The 18,531-nt window shown below is 39.3% G+C and overlaps 1 protein-coding gene and 1 long non-coding RNA gene across 2 annotated transcripts in view; one reads left to right on the forward strand and one right to left on the reverse strand.

The window, feature by feature from the left end:
* Positions 1–476: 476 nt before the first annotated feature.
* LOC129562369 (uncharacterized) lies at positions 477–16,854 on the reverse strand. Its single transcript, XR_008687190.2, has 4 exons — positions 16,350–16,854; positions 15,928–16,017; positions 8,808–8,907; positions 477–1,060 (listed from the first exon to the last, which is right to left on the reverse strand). It is a non-coding gene; the product is annotated as an uncharacterized LOC129562369 (long non-coding RNA).
* DPH6 (diphthamine biosynthesis 6) overlaps positions 16,591–18,531 on the forward strand; it is a 203,589-nt gene continuing 201,648 nt past the window's right edge. Inside the window, exon 1 of the mRNA XM_055435402.2 lies at positions 16,591–16,709. Within this exon, the coding sequence (XP_055291377.1) occupies positions 16,687–16,709 (23 nt within the window). The 5' untranslated portion in view covers positions 16,591–16,686. The remainder of the gene's footprint in view (positions 16,710–18,531) is intronic.

Here is an 18,531-nt window from a genome sequence, read left to right on the forward strand (position 1 = left end):
GACTTCATGCTAAGTCACTTCAGTCGTGTCCGACTCTGTGCGACCCCATAGACGGAAGCCCACCAGGCTCCCCCTTCCCTGGGATTCTCCAGGCAAGAACACTGGAGTGGGTTGCCATTTCCTTCTCCAATGTGTGAAAGTGAAAAGTGAAAGTGAAGTCGCTCAGTCATGTCCGACCCTTAGCGACCCCATGGACTGCAGCCTACCAGGCTCCTCCATCCATGGGATTTTCTAGGCAATAGTACTGGAGTGGCTTGCCCTTGCCTTCTCCGAAGGACTTCATAGGGAAGAAAAATAGAATATTTGGTGAACAGTAATAAAACTACTACAACTACCAGATGGGATCTTGCCAGTGGATGGGAAATTATCAATTGATGACTGAAAAGTCTTGGTAGGGTCTTAGGAAGCAAAAGTCTTTTCATAAGATAAAGCTGAGTTTTTAACTTGGTCTAACAGATATAAGCAAAATGTTCCCATCTGTCCACATATTAGTATTCTGTACCAATCACATTAGAATATTTCAACTGATTGGACAGCAATTATCGTGCATCTTAAAAGAGAGTAGAATTAAGGACCTATAAATTTCCTTTTGCCTAAGAGAGAAAAAGGAATCAGTGATGAATAAAAAGAAAGAAAATCCTATAAACAAATCAGATAGGTTAATCATTTGTTCTTTATTAATTTATATCTTTCAGTTCAGTTCAGTTCAGACGCTCAGTCGTGTCTGACTCTTTGCGACCCCATGAATCACAGCACGCCAGGCCTCCCTGTCCATCACCAACTCCCGGAGTTCACTCAAACTCATGTCCACAGAGTCGGTGATGCCATCCAGCCATCTCATTCTCTGTCGCCCCCGTCTCCTCCCACCCCCAATCCCTCCCAGCATCAGACTCTTTTCCAGTGAGTCAACTCGTTGCATGAGGTGGCCAAAGTATTGGAGTTTCAGCTTTAGCATCAGTCCTTCCAATGAACACCCAGAATTGATCTCCTCTAGAATGGACTGGTTGGATCTCCTTGCAGTCCAAGGGACTCTCAAGAGTCTTCTCCAGCACCACATTACCTTTTATTTAAAAAAATAGGAGAAGAATTTAGAGAACAATTCTTCCTCATTTAAAAAAAATTAAAATATTAAATGAAATTAATGTCTACTGTACTTTTTCAAATAATTTTTTATCTATAAAAAATATTTTTTCCAAATCAGAACACATTCTCTCAAAATAACAATTATGTTAAAATTACATTTATATATAGATACAAAAAAAATTAAATGTGGAAAAATTCAAATTAATATCAGTAAAGAAATACAGAATATCCTGATTAATTTCTAGAATTATAATACCAATTATGTGATTAATAAAGTGTTCATTGCCTATTATTTATCAAAATCTCCCATTATTTTTATTATATTCATGCTTATATGGTAAATTTTGTTGATCAGAACTCCTACCTATATCATTTCTGTCATGTATTTTACTGTAGATAAATTAAATCGTATCAAGTATTTGTTCTGCTTCCTCAGGGCTGAGTAGTTCTCAAATATTACTTATTTCTTTCTTGTGTGTGCACATGCTCAGACACAGAATTGAGAAATGAAAAACAATATTAGGATCATGTACACACATAATCCAAAATACACATTGCTAAACACAATAAAAGATTAATCTACTGGGTTCTAGAAAAAGAGCAAAGCCAATGTACGTATATAGAAATTTATGAAATGAAAAGCTCAAAGAGAAAATGACCATAATTAAAATGTTGTTCAATCAAATTCTAACATATTACTATAGTTACAATGAAAATTTTCCAAGTTCAAATTCTCTTTTTATAAACTGTTTTTCTCAGTTTTTTTTGCAAATTACTCTACTTCAGAGAAATATAGGTTTTCCACTTAAACAAACTCATTTATTTAATTATTCCTGTTGCCACTGAGTCATCATTCAGAATGTAGCTTGTTGGATTTTTTAATTTATCTAATTACTCAGAAATACATAGCTGGACAGAGAAGGTTATTCATAAGCTTTTACCAGAGCCATGAGATATTGCTATGAATGATTACAGGCTATATATGTTCCATGATGAAAGAGAAGTGACAGACGGGCATGATGTTTATGATGCTTCCAATATTTTCAAAGCTGTGGTTGATCAGTTTCAAATGACTGATTTAGGGTCTAAGGCATTTATATGTTTGGATAATAATTTAGAGGAGTGAAATAGTTGTAACATTGAGTCTGATGTCATCACTTTTAAAGCTCATTTTACAGCAAAATTCTTGATGAAGAGAATCAGTGGTTGAATACATATTCTCTGCATCTTGAGAAGTGTTTTTTTCCAATGAGATTAGAAAGAAGACTTTTTTCTTTTTTAATGGATTATTATTAAGCTCTAGAAATTCAGAATGTGTGAAAGTACAGGCTATTACTTTTGCAAAATTGCAGAGGTGACAGTTTTATGATTCTGAAACTTATAATGGCTTGAAAGTCAGGAAACCTGGGTTCTAGTTCCAGTTCTGTCATTATCCCACTGTGTGGGCAAGCACTAATTATCTGATATATCTTTGTTTCTGTCTTTTCTTTAATAAAGTAAAATATTTTCTTTCTATTTCAAAGGTATATTATTAGGATACATGAAATAAGACTTGTTGAAGTATTTGGCATCTGTGAAAAGAAAGATGATCCACAGATCCTTATTATACTTATACAACACTATTTGTATTCCAGAAACATTTTCATAAATAAGAATGATGCATAGAATTATAAAAAGGAATCTGAAAAGAAACTTTTTGAATAGGGAATATTAAAAATATCAATTTGTCACTTTAAGTAACTCTAAGTTTCTTCTATGATGCAATTTTATAGATAAAATGTCTGACATTGGAGACTGAAATTAGATATAGATGTTAGTCTTATTGGGACTTCCCTCATAGCTCAGTTGGTAAAGAATCTGCCTGCAATGTGGGAGACCCAGGTTCAATCCCTGGGTTGGGAAGATCCCCTGGAGAAGGAAATGGCAACCCACTCCAGTATTCTTGCCTGGAGAATCCTATGGACAGAGGATCCTGGCAGGCCACAGTCCATGGGGTTTCAAGAGGTGGACATGACTCAGCGACTAAACCAACACCACATTAGTCATATTTACAATATATTGAATAAGTAGCAATGAATTCAAAAAGAATTTCACTATCCATTTCTGACTTATTGAGATATCTTGAGAATAGAATCTATAAGACTTGATTACAGTTTGTGGAAGGATAAAGGAGAAGGAGAAGTTAAGAATTACCATGGAGACCAAATTGTTGGAGGATTATGTCCTCAGCTAACAACAAATTGGTAGAAGTGCGAGTTGGTGTAATGGTGTAGGAGTGTGACATGTTAAGATAGTGAGCTCAGTTTTGAATGTTCTGTAGATGCAGGTGTCCAGCATCCTTAAACTAGTTGTATCTGGTCTTACTTTAGAGGAACTTCACCTAGCCACATTAGCTGGAATTTGTTCTGGTTCTCTTAAAAAAAACCTTCATTCTTACTATGCAGTTGTTAAACAGAATGAGATATATCTATACATAATGGTACAAAATAATGCCCTAGAAATATTTAGAAAAACAAAGTCACAACAGTGAATATAGTATGCTCCCCTTAGTGACAAATAAAAGTGATATATGTTTATACTCTCATGAACTCATTCTGGAAAGATACAGAACAGTTGGTAAAGTGTTGCCTCACAGGAAGGTCTGAGGAGGGAGAAAGACTAATTTTATTCCTCACTCTGAAATCTACATTGTCTGATATGTATACAGCCACCCTAGCTTTTTTTGGAATAGTGTTTGCAAAGCCCCTGTAGCTCAGAAGGTAAAGAATCTGCCTGCAATGCAGGAGATCTGGGTTTGATTCCTGGGCTGGGAAGACCCTCTGGAGAAGGGAATGGCAACCCATTCGGGTATTCTTGCCTGGAGAATCCCATGGACAGAAGAGGCTGGTGAGCTACAGTTTGTGGAGCCACAAAGAATCAGACAAGACTGAGCAACTAACACTACTCAGTTCAATTCAGTTCAGTTCAATCGCTCAGTCGTGTCCGACTCTTTGCGACCCCATGAATCACAGCATGCCAGGCCTCCCTGTCCATCACCAACTCCCGGAGGTCACTCAAACTCATGTCCATCGAGTCGGTGATGCCATCCAGCCATCTCATTCTCTGTCGTCCCCTTCTTCTCCCGCCCCCAATCCTTCCCAGCATCAGAGTCTTTTCCAGTGAGTCAACTCGTCGCATGAGGTGGCCAAAGTATTGGAGTTTCAGCTTTAGCATCAGTCCTTCCAATGAACACCCAGGATTGACCTCCTTAGTCACAGTAAATATTTATATCTTACTTTTACTTTTAACCTGTGGCTTCACATTTGGAGTTTCTTATGAACTTGATATAGTTGGGTCTTGCTTCCTTGTCTAATCTTTCTACTTGCATTTTAGATGTTTAAACATCAACATTTAATGTGATTATTGATATTATTGGATTTAAATCTAACATCTTGATATTTGTTTTCTGCATCATTTTTCCCCCTTTTCTCTTTTTTTCTGCCTTCTTTTAGACTAATACAGTACTTTTATATGATTCCACCTTAACTCCTTTTTGGCTTTTTAGCTATAAATCTTTGCTTTATAATCTCTCAGTGTTTCCTTTAGGGTTTACATGTGACAGGTACTATAACTAACGTGTGTGTGTGTGTGTGTGTGTGTATGAAATTGCCTGGTGGCCCAGATGGTAAAGAATTTGTCTGCAATGCAGGAAACCCAGGTTCAATCCCTGGGTCAGGAAGATCTCCTGGAGAAGAGAATGGCAACCCCCCCAGTATTCTTGCCTAGAGAATTCCATGGACAGAGGAGCCTGGTGGACTACAGTCCATGGGGTTGCAAAGAGTCAGACACGACTGAGTGACTAACACACACACACACATATGTATATGTATACATATGTAATCTTAACCTCATAAGGTAAAAGTGAATATCCCTATTTTGCAGGTGAAGGAAAAACATATTGTTGAAATTATAAATAAATGTCTCAGAACAAGAATTAAAACCCAGGTTTGCCTGACTTCAAAACATATATTGTAATATTAGGAAAATAATGTAATAACTTTCAACCTTGATATAATCAGAATCCCATAAAAGAGACATAAACTAAAAACTGAATTGTTATTAAATTTTAAATTATTGAAAAATATGTGAATATTATACAAAGATATAGGGTCTAAACATAATGGATTGGCAGAATTTAGAAATAAATTCAAAATATGGTAATGTTATTGCTCTCTCTTTGAAGCTACCACAGTAAAACACAAGGAAGAAACTAGCTATTTGCAGAAGTAAACCTTACCCTTAAGGCAAAGTTTTAAAATATATTCCGATATTTTTAACGTGTAATGGAAATTTCCTTTCGTATATTTATAACTGACTAGTGCCTAACTGAAATCAATATAGTATTTGAAAATATAACTGCCACTAAAATGGTTTTAGAGGCTCTAACTGCCTTATAATCCCTTGCCTCCATTTTTAACCATATAGACATTCCTAAAACATTTTTGATATAGAAATCCTAGAATTCCCATTGTTTGGGAAAAAGAATCAGAGGAAAAGGAGGCCCCACAAATGGATGAAGATATTCTGGTCTCCTTCAAAGTTTAAATCTTATGGCACTTATATCCATGCATGCTAAGTCACTTCAGTTAACTCTCAACCCATGGACTGCAGCCTGCCAGGCTCATAGATCTATCTATCTATTCATCCATGTATTTTGAGAAAGGGACTTAATGGGATGATACCATTTATCAGATAATAAAAACTGACTCCATCCTTACCAATAACAGTTTTTTTAATAAAGATACTAATTGCATACAATAAATATTACCAATGAAGTATACATTAAAATTTGTACATTAACTGTACATTAAAATTTGATGAATTCTGGTAATTGCATATAATTATATAACCACTTCTACTATCAAGGTGTAGAACACTTCCTTCACCCTAAAAAGTCTCCTTAAGGCCTTTTGTCCTTGATGAGTTTGTCTCATGCCTGACTCCAGGCAATACTATTACTGGTAGCTTTGCCTTTTCTAGCATTTCATAAAAATGGAGCTGCACAAAATGTAGTCTTTTGTGCTTGACTTCTTTCACTTTAGCATGCTTTTAAAATTCACCCATGTTGCTGTGTATATTGCTGAACAGTATTCTATAGCATGAATATACCATAATTTATTTATTCACTCATCAGGTAATGAAAATTTGGGGTGCTTTATGTTAAAAGCTATTATAAATAATACTGTTATGAATATTCAAATACACATTTTACCTGGATATATATGTTTATTTCCCTGAAGTACATACAAGGAATAGAATCCCTGGATCATAAGGTAAAATATGTCCAATTTTAAAAGGTTCTACCAAACTGTTTTACAAAGAGGATATACCACTGCTGCATTTCTACTAACAATGCACTAGAGTTTTAGTTGCTCCATATCCCTGTCAACACTTAGTATTGTCAGTCTTTATTATGTTAGCTATTTTAGTGGGTATGTACTGGTATCTCATTGTGGTTGTAATTTCTTAGGCAATGTTTCAATGAAAGAGTTGTATTTCCATATTGCATTTTTCTATTGGCAATAAATCAACTGACTTACAACTATTCTGTGTTAATAAGAAATCCATGAAGCTGTGTAGCTTATATTAGTTCCCTAAAATCTGATCTATACTGCATGAATGATAAAGAGTCTTTAATCTATGAAACTAAAGACTAGATCCTATACTTTTCTGTAAGTTCATCAGAGTATTGCCTACCTGTGAGACCTAGCCTGAAGCAGTCAGATATCCTGCCTCCCTTCCTTCCTTCCAGTCTCCCAGTCATCCACTTTTCCAAATACCTACTCTGTTTACAAAGATGTGTGTTAATTTTGGAAAATTAAAATGAAAGATATATATAAGAAAGTAAAAATAATCCATTCAGTTTTACCACCCAATACTACCACCATCAACATGTTAATGAATTTTTCCAGATTTTTCTTTATGTAAAATAAATATAGACTACATTATTATAATGAACTATTTAACTATTTAATTAAATTCTTAAAACAACTGTGTGGTAGATCATATTTTAACCCTCTCTTACAGATAACAAAACTAAAGAAAAGAAGTTTTCAGTACTTTGTCTCAAATTACAAAGCTTAGTAATTGGCAATATTGACATTCATATTGAGGGAGTTAGTTTGATTCCAGACTGCAAGTATTAGGTTGGTGCAAAAGTAATTGTGGTTTCACATTGTTGAACTTTTTCCATTTGATATTAGAATACATTCTTAAACAAGTGTGGTTATGTTATAAATCATTTTAATTCACATTTCTCACTTTAAGTTTTTTGGCTAATGATTACCTGCTGTTTATATTTATTTTAGACTATAGAAATGATGTTAGACAAAAAGCAAATTCAAGCATTTTTTTTAATTCGAGTTCAAAATGGTTCATAAAGCAGCAGAGATAACTTGCAACTGCTAATGAATGTATAGTGCAGTGGTGGTTCAAGAAGTTTGGCAAAAGAGACAAGAGCCTTGAAGATGAGGAGTGTAGTGGCCAGCCATCAGAAGTTGACAACAACCAACTGAGAGTTATCATTGAAGCTGATCCTCTTATAACTACATGAGAAGTTGCCATAGAACTCAACTTCGGTTGACCATCCTATGGTCATTCAACATTTGAATCAAATCAGAAAGGCAAAAAAGCTCAATAAGTGGGTGCTGCATGTGCTGACCAAAAGCCAAAAAAATCATCGAATTGAAGCATCGTCTTCTCTTATTCTATGCAAGAACAATGAACCATTTCTTGATCTGATGAAAAGTGGATTTTATGACTATCAGTGATAACCAGCTCAGTGACTGGACCAAGAAAAAGCTCCAAAGCATTTCCCAAGGCCAAACTTGCACCAACAAAAGGTCATGATCATACTGTTTGGTGGTCTGCTGCTGGTCTGCTTCACTTCAGCTTTCTGAATCCCAGTGAAACCACTATATCTGAGAAGTATGCTCAGCAAATTGATGAGATGCACTGAAAACAGCACCTGCAGCTGGAATTGGTCAACAAAATGTGTCCTATTCTTCTCCATGATAATGTACGACCACATGTAGCATGACCAGTGCTTCAAAAGTTGAACGAATTGGGCTATGAAGTTTTGCCTGATCCACCATATTCACCTGACCTCTTGTCAACCCACTACCATTTCTTCAAGCATCCTGACAACTTTTTGCAAGGAAAACACTTCCACAACCAGCAGGAGGCAGAAAATGCTTGCCAAGAGTTCCTCAAATCCTTAGGCACAGATTTTTATGATACAAGAATAAACAAGTTTATTTCTCATTGGCAAAATATGTGTTGATTTTAAGGGTTCCTGTTTTGATTAATAAAGATGTATCTAGTTTTAATGATTTAAAATTCAGAGTCCAAAACTGCAATTACTTTTGTACCAACTTAATACTTAACCACAATTCTACACTGTCTGCCATATTTTTGCCTGTGTGTGTGTGTGTGTGTGTATGTATTCTTTGTATGTCAACTCATGGTTATATTTACACAGTACTTTGATGTAACCAATACCTAAAATTTTATCACGTTTTCTGTTATTCAATACTACAAATAACATTGCAAAGAACATTCCCTGTAGTATTACCCACTTATCCCCTTAAGATAATTCCTAGTGATGGGAATGCTTAGTCAGACTCTATGCACATTAAAGATTTATTATGTAGTCCCAAATTGCCCTCCAGAAAAGTTGTACTTACTTCTTCAGCAACTGAGCTTGAGATTTTCCCTTTCCCTGTATTCCTGCCAGCATTGGTCTCTATCCTCACCAGTTTCTGCTTTTCTATCGTCTCTGCTAATCTGAAAGTTAACAAATAATATCACGTTATTTTATTTCATTTGCTTGTTATGGAGCCACATTGTTAGTCTTTTAAGATATACAAGTAATGCATATGTATTCATCAAAAGTAGTGAAACAATAAACTGATATGAAGTGAAAGTAGAAGTCCCACCTCCCATTTTTCTCATCAGAAGTATCATTTTAACAGTTTAATATATAATTTTGTAGTTTTTAATATTCACTTATATATTTATGTATATATGTTTAATTTTCTTTTGATACAAATGAAAACATCTTCTGCAACTGGTTTTTTACACTTGAAAATATGTCTTAGAGAATTTTTCATTTTACTTTAACTGTTACACATTATTTCACCATGTGGAGGCACAATAATTTATTAAACCAGCTATGTTGATGAAATTTAGGTTAATTACATATATACGTATGTCAATAAATATATAATAAGGACATACTATATACCAGAACTGTTCAATAAGTGAATTATAAATAATAATATAAATTAATATAATATAAATTAATGAATAGAACAATAAATAATATTATATATAACTGTTCAATAAGTGAATTATAAATAATAATATAATTTAATAATATAAATTAATATAATATAAATTAATGAATAGAACAATAAATAATATTATATATAAGAATATAATAATTTAGAAGTCCCTGTCCTGCTGAGATTTCCATTTTTCTTCAGTGGACATTCTCATACATTTTTGCAAAATATCTCTGTGGCTGTGTTAACATTTAAAATTTTTATACATAAACATATAATGGGCCATCAATAAATACTAACTGAGCAAAAGAATAAGATTTTTCTCTAAAGTTAAATTATAAAATTAAAAATAAGGAGATATGTTTTATTTGCTGTGCATAATAATTACAATTTTAAAAATTAGTTTTCAACATTGAAGAAAGGAATTAACTAAAATGAAGATTTCTGTCATCTCCTGGAAAATTGGAAGGTCTGGTAACACTGGGTTCACATTTGCCCAGATAGCTACCACAAAGTGATGAGTGCCACAGTCTTCACCATTCCAAACTGTCTTATTCCAGGTTACTTCACTCATTTATGTTACCTGACTGGCTCCTATGGCTTCTGAATTAGTTATTCTACATTAAATGGATCATATGGTAAAGAATCTACCTGCAATCCTGGAGAGCTGGTTTTGATCCCTGGGTCTGGAAGATACCCTGGAGAAGGGAATGGCAACCCATTCCAGTCTTCTTGCCTGGAGAATCCCATGGACAAAGGAGACTGGCGGGATACAGTCCATGAGGTCACAAAGAGTCAGCCACAACTAAGTGACTAAGCACAGCACAGCACATTGTGGAGTAAAGAAAAAAGATATCTAAAAGAGACAAAATGGCTCTCAGGCGTATAATATTTAACCATGACCTAATGCAATATATTAATTCATGTAATACAATCTGTGTCATTCAGAAAAAGGATTGGTCAGTTTGGAAGCACAGAAAAAGAAAATTCAGGAAGTGAATGATGGCAATGTCCTTCCAGACGTATTTTGGAAATATATTAGCCAAAATTTCAGGTTGGCCACTTCAGTGGCAGGTATAAAACAGTGGTTAAGAACACAAACTTTAGAGCTAGACTGCCTGGGTTTGAATCTTGGTTTTGTCACTTATTAGCTCTAGAACTTAAGGCAGTGCTATGGACTGAATGTTTACATCACCCCAGAACTCATATATTGAAGCTGCAATCCCTTATATGACGGTGCTTGGGGGTGGGGCCTTTTGGAGCTGACGTTGAACTCTTGTGAATGGAAATGTCTCTCTCCACCATGTGAGGTTACATCCACCCAGAGACCAGGAACAGAGCTCTCATAAGAACCTGACCATGTTGGCATCTGATCTCAGACTTCCCAGCCTCCAGAACTGAAAGAAATAGCTGTTATTTAAGTCAACTACTACTACAGTACTTTGTTAAAGCCGCTCAAACTGACTAAAACAGCCAGGTAATTTAACTTCTTTGTGCTCAGTTTTCTCATCTGCAAATGGGAAAAACAATGTATCTGACATCATAGGTTTGATGCTATGTTTAAATGTCTCTATACCTAAAACACTTAGAAGAGTGCCTGGTCCATAGAAGTTATCATTATTAATATAAATGCATCAGACACTCGTGTAGGATGCACTTCAATTTACCTTCCAAATAATCACTCAATTACTTTTTCCCTAAATCTTCACCAAGAAACCTTCTGATGAGTCCCTGTATAAAGTGACTTCAGAGAGATACACTGATTTGAGATGTAAATCCGCACATACTCTCTGAGGAGTAACTAACTACCTATCGAGTTTCTGATTTGAGCATCTGACTTTTTATCAATCAGTACATCATTTACATGTGCTGCCAAAGAAGCAGAATTCAGTGACAGCTTGCAACTTCTTATTACCAGCAACAGTGTTTGGCTATGAGAGCTTCCCCTAAGTAAACTGGCAAGGAACTGAGATTTTTTTAAGCCAATTTTCCATTCACCTATTTTGTTGGCTCTGCAAACTAATCCATAATCATTTATAATAGTTTGAGATTGTAGGAAGTGAGCTCACAATGGCTTTGAATGGTAAATCTTGGGCAAGTCATTTCAATACAGTATAGAAAGTATCAATTTAGACTATACTGATATAAAATCTATTAATTGTTGACATTGACTGGTCTGCTGCTACCTTTACACTATCCATGTAGAACATTATGCATATAGGGTTCTGGCTAAGCCAACTTTTCTTGAAGTTTTGGCAAACTGTTGTTGTTTTAGTCACTATGTCTTACTCTTTTGCAACCCCATGGACTGTAGTCCACTAGCTCCCTGGATTTTCCAGGCAAGAATACTGGAGTGGGTGGCCATTTCCTTCTGCAGGGGATCTTCCCAACCCAGGGATCCAACCCATGTCTCCTGCATTGGCAAGTGGATGCTTTACCACTGAGCCACCTGGGAAGCCCTTTGGCAACCTGCTTATTGACAAATGGATTGTTGTTGCAATGAGAATGTCTTTCCCCTCCCAAGTACAGAGAAAGCATTTTTTACATTGGGCTTTTATCTCCTGCTTTCGGAAATAAAAAGGAGGTCAGATTGCCCTTCTTGCATCTACTATTTCTCAAGTACCCTTAATTTAAAATCATCAATATGTCAAAATGGCATATTTGGGGTTGACATGCCCTGAACTCCTTTATCGTTGTAAGGTCCACCTATCCCTCTTGTTCATTCCTACCCATCATCCAAGTCTTTTTCTTCTTCTAGAATTTATCCTCTGGATTCAACTCATGGGACTCTTGCCATATGCATTACATAACTTGTTGCTTTCAAAATATGCCTTCTTGTATTGTAAATATTTGTTTTATGCATTTGTCATATCTCTCCAACTACATTGCTATCTCCTTAAATATTTGGCTCATTTAGTAAGTGTCCACAATCACACAACTTTAAAACTGCATTTTAGATGCTGAAATTGGTATGCAGACTATCACTGCTCTAGTCACCCATACTGAGAGTAGGAGAGTTAATGAGAACATTATGGTGGTGATGGTTTAGTCACTAAGTTGTGGCCAACCCTTTGTGACCCCATGGACTGACTGTAGCCGCCAAGGTTCCTCTGTCCATGGGATTTTCCAGGCAAAAATACTAGAGTGAGTTGCCATTTCATTCCCTGGGGGATCATCCTGAACCAGGGACTGAATCAGTCTTCTGCTTGGCAGGTGAATTCTTTCCCACTAGCCACCTGGGAAGCTGAGAACATTACAGTATAATCAAATTGAATGTTTACTATATACTAGGTACAAGTTCCATATATATTTATTTATTTAATTCATAACAATTGGCATCATCCTTCATGGTTTTCTTCCTCTCACATTCCATATTTAGCTCATGTGACTCTATTAGCTCTACCTTCAAAACAGAGCCAGAACCTTCCCAGTTCTCATCCAAGTCACCAGTACCATCCTGATTCCAGGCCCCATCATTTCTCTCCAGGCTTACTGCAAAATCCTCATAACAGCTGTATTCTCAATACAGCCCAGTGTCATCCTTTTAATGTTTTAAGTCATACCTCTGTTCAAAATGCTGCAGACCACTCACTTCCTTAGTGTGAAAGACAAAGTCCTCAGTGGCCTACAAGAGCCTATGTCACTGGCAAAGCACATGAGATTCCATGAAAAAATAAGATGACATCTAGGTGTACAGGTCCAATTTCTTTTGTGTTTAGTTTCACTTACTATAGGGGATCTGTGCAGAGGTTTTGCCCCTAAAACATGGATTAGACCTCTAGGGCAGAACTGCTACATCTGACACCCAAGCACTTAAGTGCTGAACAATACCCTGAACAACACAATTGTGCCCCTTCCTGTTGACAAAAACCCCACAAAGCAGCCCTGCCCATGGCCTGCTGAGGAGAGTTTATTTTTCTAGAACTCACACCTCTCCATTCTTTGACCAAAGGGTAAGGCAACCCACTCTAGTATTTTTGCTTGGCAAACCCCACGGACAGAGGAGCCTGGCAGGCTACAAAGTGTAGGACACAAAGTGTAGGACATGCTTGGGTGACTAAACAACAACAACAAAGCTCTGCTTTCCTTCTGAACAGTACCAGGCAGGAGGACCCTTGTTAGAGCCTAACTTGAAAGCGTTGCAGGAAGGGGGACCCCTTTCAGGGGCTGAAACTGGGCTCTTGTCTAATACTCGGAAATGAATTGTCCAAGGAGACACATGTGGTGACAAAGCAAGAGATTTTATTGGGGAAGGGCGCTCGGGCAGAGAGCAGTTAGGGTAAGGGAACCCAGGAGAACTGACTGTTCTGCAGTCTCGGGTTTTATGGTGATGGGGTTAGTTTCTGGAGTCGTCTTTAGTCAATCATTCTGACTCAGAATCCTTCCTGGTGGTGCAGACCGTGTTGAGGCAAGATGGATGCCAGCAAGAAGGATTCTGGGAGGTAGTCGGACATGTGGTGTCTCCTTTTGACCTTTCTCGAACTCTTCCGGTCGGTGGTGGCTTATTAGTTCTGTGATACTTACCAGGATCTCCTGTTGTAAAACAACTCATGCAAATGGTTACTATGGTACCTGGCCAAAGTGGGTGGTTTCAGTCAGTGTGCTTCCCCTAACAAAAGGAATGATAATATGAGACAGTCTGGGACCTGGTACCCTTTGCTGCAGTGCTTACACCTGAACAAACATCTCTCCAGGAACAAAATACAAAGAAATTTTAAGGGACTAAAAATAAATGCTTGCATAAGTATACGAGATACAAAAAGACCAAAAAAATTCTAACTACCACTTCTGAAGAACTGGGAGCAAACACAAGGTGTTGGGAGCAAAAGAAGGAGGGTACTGCGCATGCCCCCCGCACTTAACATCACCAATGTGCATCTATGCACACTGGTGGCCAAGTCATTTGCCATTTCCTACTCCAGGCAATCTTCCCGACTCAGAGATAAAACTCACATCACTTGTGTCTCCCAAACTGGCAGGTGGATTCTTTACCACTGAGCCACATGGGAAGCCCCAACACTACTAAAGGAGTGGTATATGCATGCTAAATCGCTTCAGTTCTGTGATATGAGACTCTTTGCAATCCTATGGACTGTAGCTCACCTGGCTCCTCTGTCCATGGGATTCTCCAGGCAAGAATACTAGAGTGGGTTGCCATTTCCTCCTCCAGGGTATCTTCTGGACCCAGGGATCGAACCTGTCTCTCTTAATTCTCCTGCATTGGCAGGCAAGTCCTTTACTAGTGCCACCGTGGAAGTCCTCTAAAGGAGTGGGCAAACCACCTAAGCCACCCAAACCACCCCAATATGACTTCTGGACACACCGCTACCCTCACAGTGTATAAGGAACCAACTCACTCCTTGCCTCCAGGAGTGAGCAAGGGAAACTGTTACTTGTTTTCACTGTCCTCTGTTTCCCTGAATTTCTTGTCTGACATCTTATCAACTTCTATTGATTGGGCAAGCCAAGAACACTGGCTGGTATCAATAATATGATGCTCCTTCCTCCATCACTAAAAACTCCTTTCCCACTTTTCTGGGCTGCTTCAGCAACACTGGCTAGCCTTGTTTTTCCACAGACACATAATGCATCTAAAGTTTTGGCTCTAGTTTTTAGTTCTGTGCGCGCGTGCGTGCGTGTGTGTTAGTCACTCAGTCGTGTTTGACTGTTTGCAACTCCATGGACTGTAGCCAGTCAGGCTTCTCTGTCCATGGAATACTCAAGGCAAGAATACAGGAGTGGTTGCCATTGCCTTCTCCAGGGGATCTTCCCGACCCAAGGAATAAACCTGAGTCTCTTGCATTGCAGCAGAGTCCCTGTGCCACCAAGGAAGCCCTTCTTCTGCCTAGAGTATAACAAGTAACTTACACAGTTGACTTTTCTTCAAGTTGGCGGCTTGTCCCTCACCTCCTTCCTGATTCCTGTCAAGCTCTATTCTTTTTCACACAGCACTCATTAATACACTATGTAACTTTTTAGCTGCACATTGCCTGCTCTGCCCACCTCCACATTCACTCCAAGGAGTAAAGTGGAACAGAAGCGATTTTTATTTTATTCATAGATGTATCCCAAGTATTAGGGGAAACTGACTAAAACCATCCAACCTGGCCAGGCACCACAGTAACTTAGGTTGCTTCCTGGTAAGGAACAAGGAACTAACAAGATGGAAGAATTCGGGAAAGTTCAAAAGGAGACACCACCATATGTCCTACCAACTTCCCAGGATCCTCTTCGCTGGAATCCATATTGGCTGAGCAATGTGCATACCACCAGGAAGGATCCTGAGTCAAGAGTGATTGGCCAGAAACAACCAGGAAACTAACCCCATCAACATAAGGCCTGAAATTGCAACCACGGTGGCAGAGCAGTCCTCCTGCGCTCCCCTACCCTTCTTTCTGCTCTGTGCTGGGGCTGCTGCTGCTAAGTCACTTCAGTCGTGTCCGACTCTGTGTGACCCCATAGACGGCAGCCCACCAGGCTCCCACTCCTTCCCAATAAAGTCTCTTTGCTTTGTCCATACCTGGGTCTCCTCAGACAGTTCACTTACAGCGTTAGACAAGAGCTCATTCTCAGGCCCTGGACAGGGGTCCCCTTCCTGAAGCACAAGAGCCTGAAACAGAGCCAGACACCCGAAAGGCATTCAATTAATACCTAGTGAAAAAGTTTAGAAGCTAGAATTTCCTTCTGCAAGGCTGCTGGTAATCAAGCCTTAATCGGCTTCCTAGCTTCTTTATTACAGAGTGGCCAAACCACAGGGAGCCTAGCGGTCCTGGAAATAGCTCCAGAAGGAAGTTTGAGGTACTGAGGAGATCAAACGTAAAAAACTGAAGGGTTCGGTTCTTTTAGATGGGTGGCTCAGTTAGTAAAGACCAACGTACTCTCCCTTTCTACGTCCACAAGTGTTTCGATTGGTAGCGTAAGTGACTTTGAACATTCGCCTACCCAAACAAATCCAGTGGCCCCGAGCCCAGCTCTGATATGCGGGCCTTGCCCTTCCCAGGCAGCTTCAGTGGCCTCACTTAGGTGGTGAGGCCGCGCCTAAACAGCGTTCTTTTCGGGGACGCGACATCCGTGACTCACGAACTAGGCGCCAAGTGACGCGTGCTACGCGCCCAGGTGTCCCTCTGGCCGCCGCACGGACGGCAGCGCCGATCGCCTGACAGGCGGCGGAGCGAAAAGGAGCTTGAGGCCCCAGGCACGTCACGGCGGGGGCGGGGCGACGGCGGCGACGTCCCACCTCTCGCCCGCGCTCGCCGCACGCACGCGCACTGCGGCCAGCATGAGGGTCGCAGCTCTGATCAGGTAACGCGGCGCCCCCGCCGCCTTCCTCTTCCCTGTCAGCCTCTAGTCCTTTCCGACCGACCGGACGGGAGCTGCCGCCGCCGCCGCCGCCGCCGCCGCGTCCGTGCAGGAGCCGCTCGTCGCGGGCTCGGCGGCTCCTCCTGGCCGCAGGAAGAGGCGGAGCCTTCGGGCTGCAGCCTGCCGGGTCCCAGGTCCTGGGCTGGCACTCCTCTCTGCCCGTCGCCGCCTCCCTGGTCGTCTGGGCTCCAGACTTGGGTTCAGATTGTATTTACGTTTTAAACTACAGATGCCTGGGACTCACCGCCAGAGCGTTTAGTTAGTCTGACCCGGACCTGGGTCGGATTCTCAAAAGCTGTAATGGGCTGTGGAGTTTGAGAGGCGGTACTTGACGCCACTTAGTGTCCCCTACCCTTTTCTCTTCGTTTTCGTCTCAGGATCCTATCTTTCTGCGGGTCCTCTGGCCCAGCCTTTTTCCCTCGGTTGCTACCAGCCCCGCCCCCTCTCACAAAAGCCCACCTCTCCCTCTTCAGCATCCCTTTAGTGACAGGACTGCTTTTGACGAGGATGTGCTTTACCTCGGTGTCAAGGATAGAAATGGAATTATCCTGTTTTATCCTAGATCCAGCTGCCATTGCTTTGGAGACTAATTGTGTTTAGAAAAGTGGCTTTATGGTAACATACTCCACATTCCAAAAAGAGTTTGAAATCTATAGTAACCCATCATGTTTAGTTGTCTATGACGACCAAAGGCTGGTGAGTTTAAATGGCTCCATACTCGTTCTGTGAACTGAAACAAAAGGGAACAAAATAACAACATGCAAAAGGGAATTTAAACTGTTTGAACGTTTGTTTGGTGAGAATTGGATCGATGTAGAGTGAGTTCCATGCAACCATGCAACCTGGAAGATTTCATGAAAATCTTTGTTCGGTGCCTTAGGAAATTAATACTGGCTGAAAACTGTATTTTCAGACCCATTAAGAACTCTTGATATAACATCTTTTACTTCAGTGCCATTGTTAAGGTACTAAGACTGTAGTGCCAAAATAATTATTTTTATGCAGTGAATTTCTTCTGTAAACTGAATGATTAAGCTTTCACCATTATGAATGAACTTCAGTTGATATAGATCAGTAAGAATAAAAAGCAGTCCAGGAAATGAGTAATTCACATCCACATGCAGTTTACCAAAAGTTTAGTAAGACACTTAACTACAGTCTTAGAAATGTTGGAGGGAAAGAGAGAAGAAAATTGGTATAATTTATTACACTAAATACTCTATTACTTTTATAATAAAAAAGCTAATTGCTTTTTTAAAGAAGCAGTGTTGGAAAATTGTTGCTGAAATGTAAGATGTATATAAATGTTGGAAGATATGCTGTAAGTTGGAGTACAGAACATAATATGTACATACAAATGTGCGTGCGTACCTGCTTAGTCACTTCTGTCGTGTCGGACTGTCTGCGACCCAGTGGACCATGGCCCGCTAGGCTCCTCTGTCCATGGGATTCTCCAGGCAAGAATACTGGAGTGGGTTGCCGTTTCCTTCTTCAGTGATAAAGTATGAAGTGAGTGAAGTGAAGTTGCTCAGTCGTGTCCGACTCTTAGCGGCCCCATGGACTGCAGCCCACCAGCCTCCTCCATCCATGGGATTTTCCAGGCAAGAGTACTGGAGTGGGTTGCCATTTCCTTCTCCAGTATGAATGTGAATACATACATAATACATATATACATTTGTATGCACATACACTTGATTGTGTTTGGATTTGAATTTAATACTGTGAATCTGCTTGTAATAAGCATGTTTAGTGTGTGTATGTGGGT

This window comes from Moschus berezovskii, chromosome 9, assembly GCF_049115385.1.
Source record: "Moschus berezovskii isolate FMDL1 chromosome 9, NW_MosBer_1.0, whole genome shotgun sequence".
Classification (NCBI taxonomy): domain Eukaryota; kingdom Metazoa; phylum Chordata; class Mammalia; order Artiodactyla; family Moschidae; genus Moschus; species Moschus berezovskii.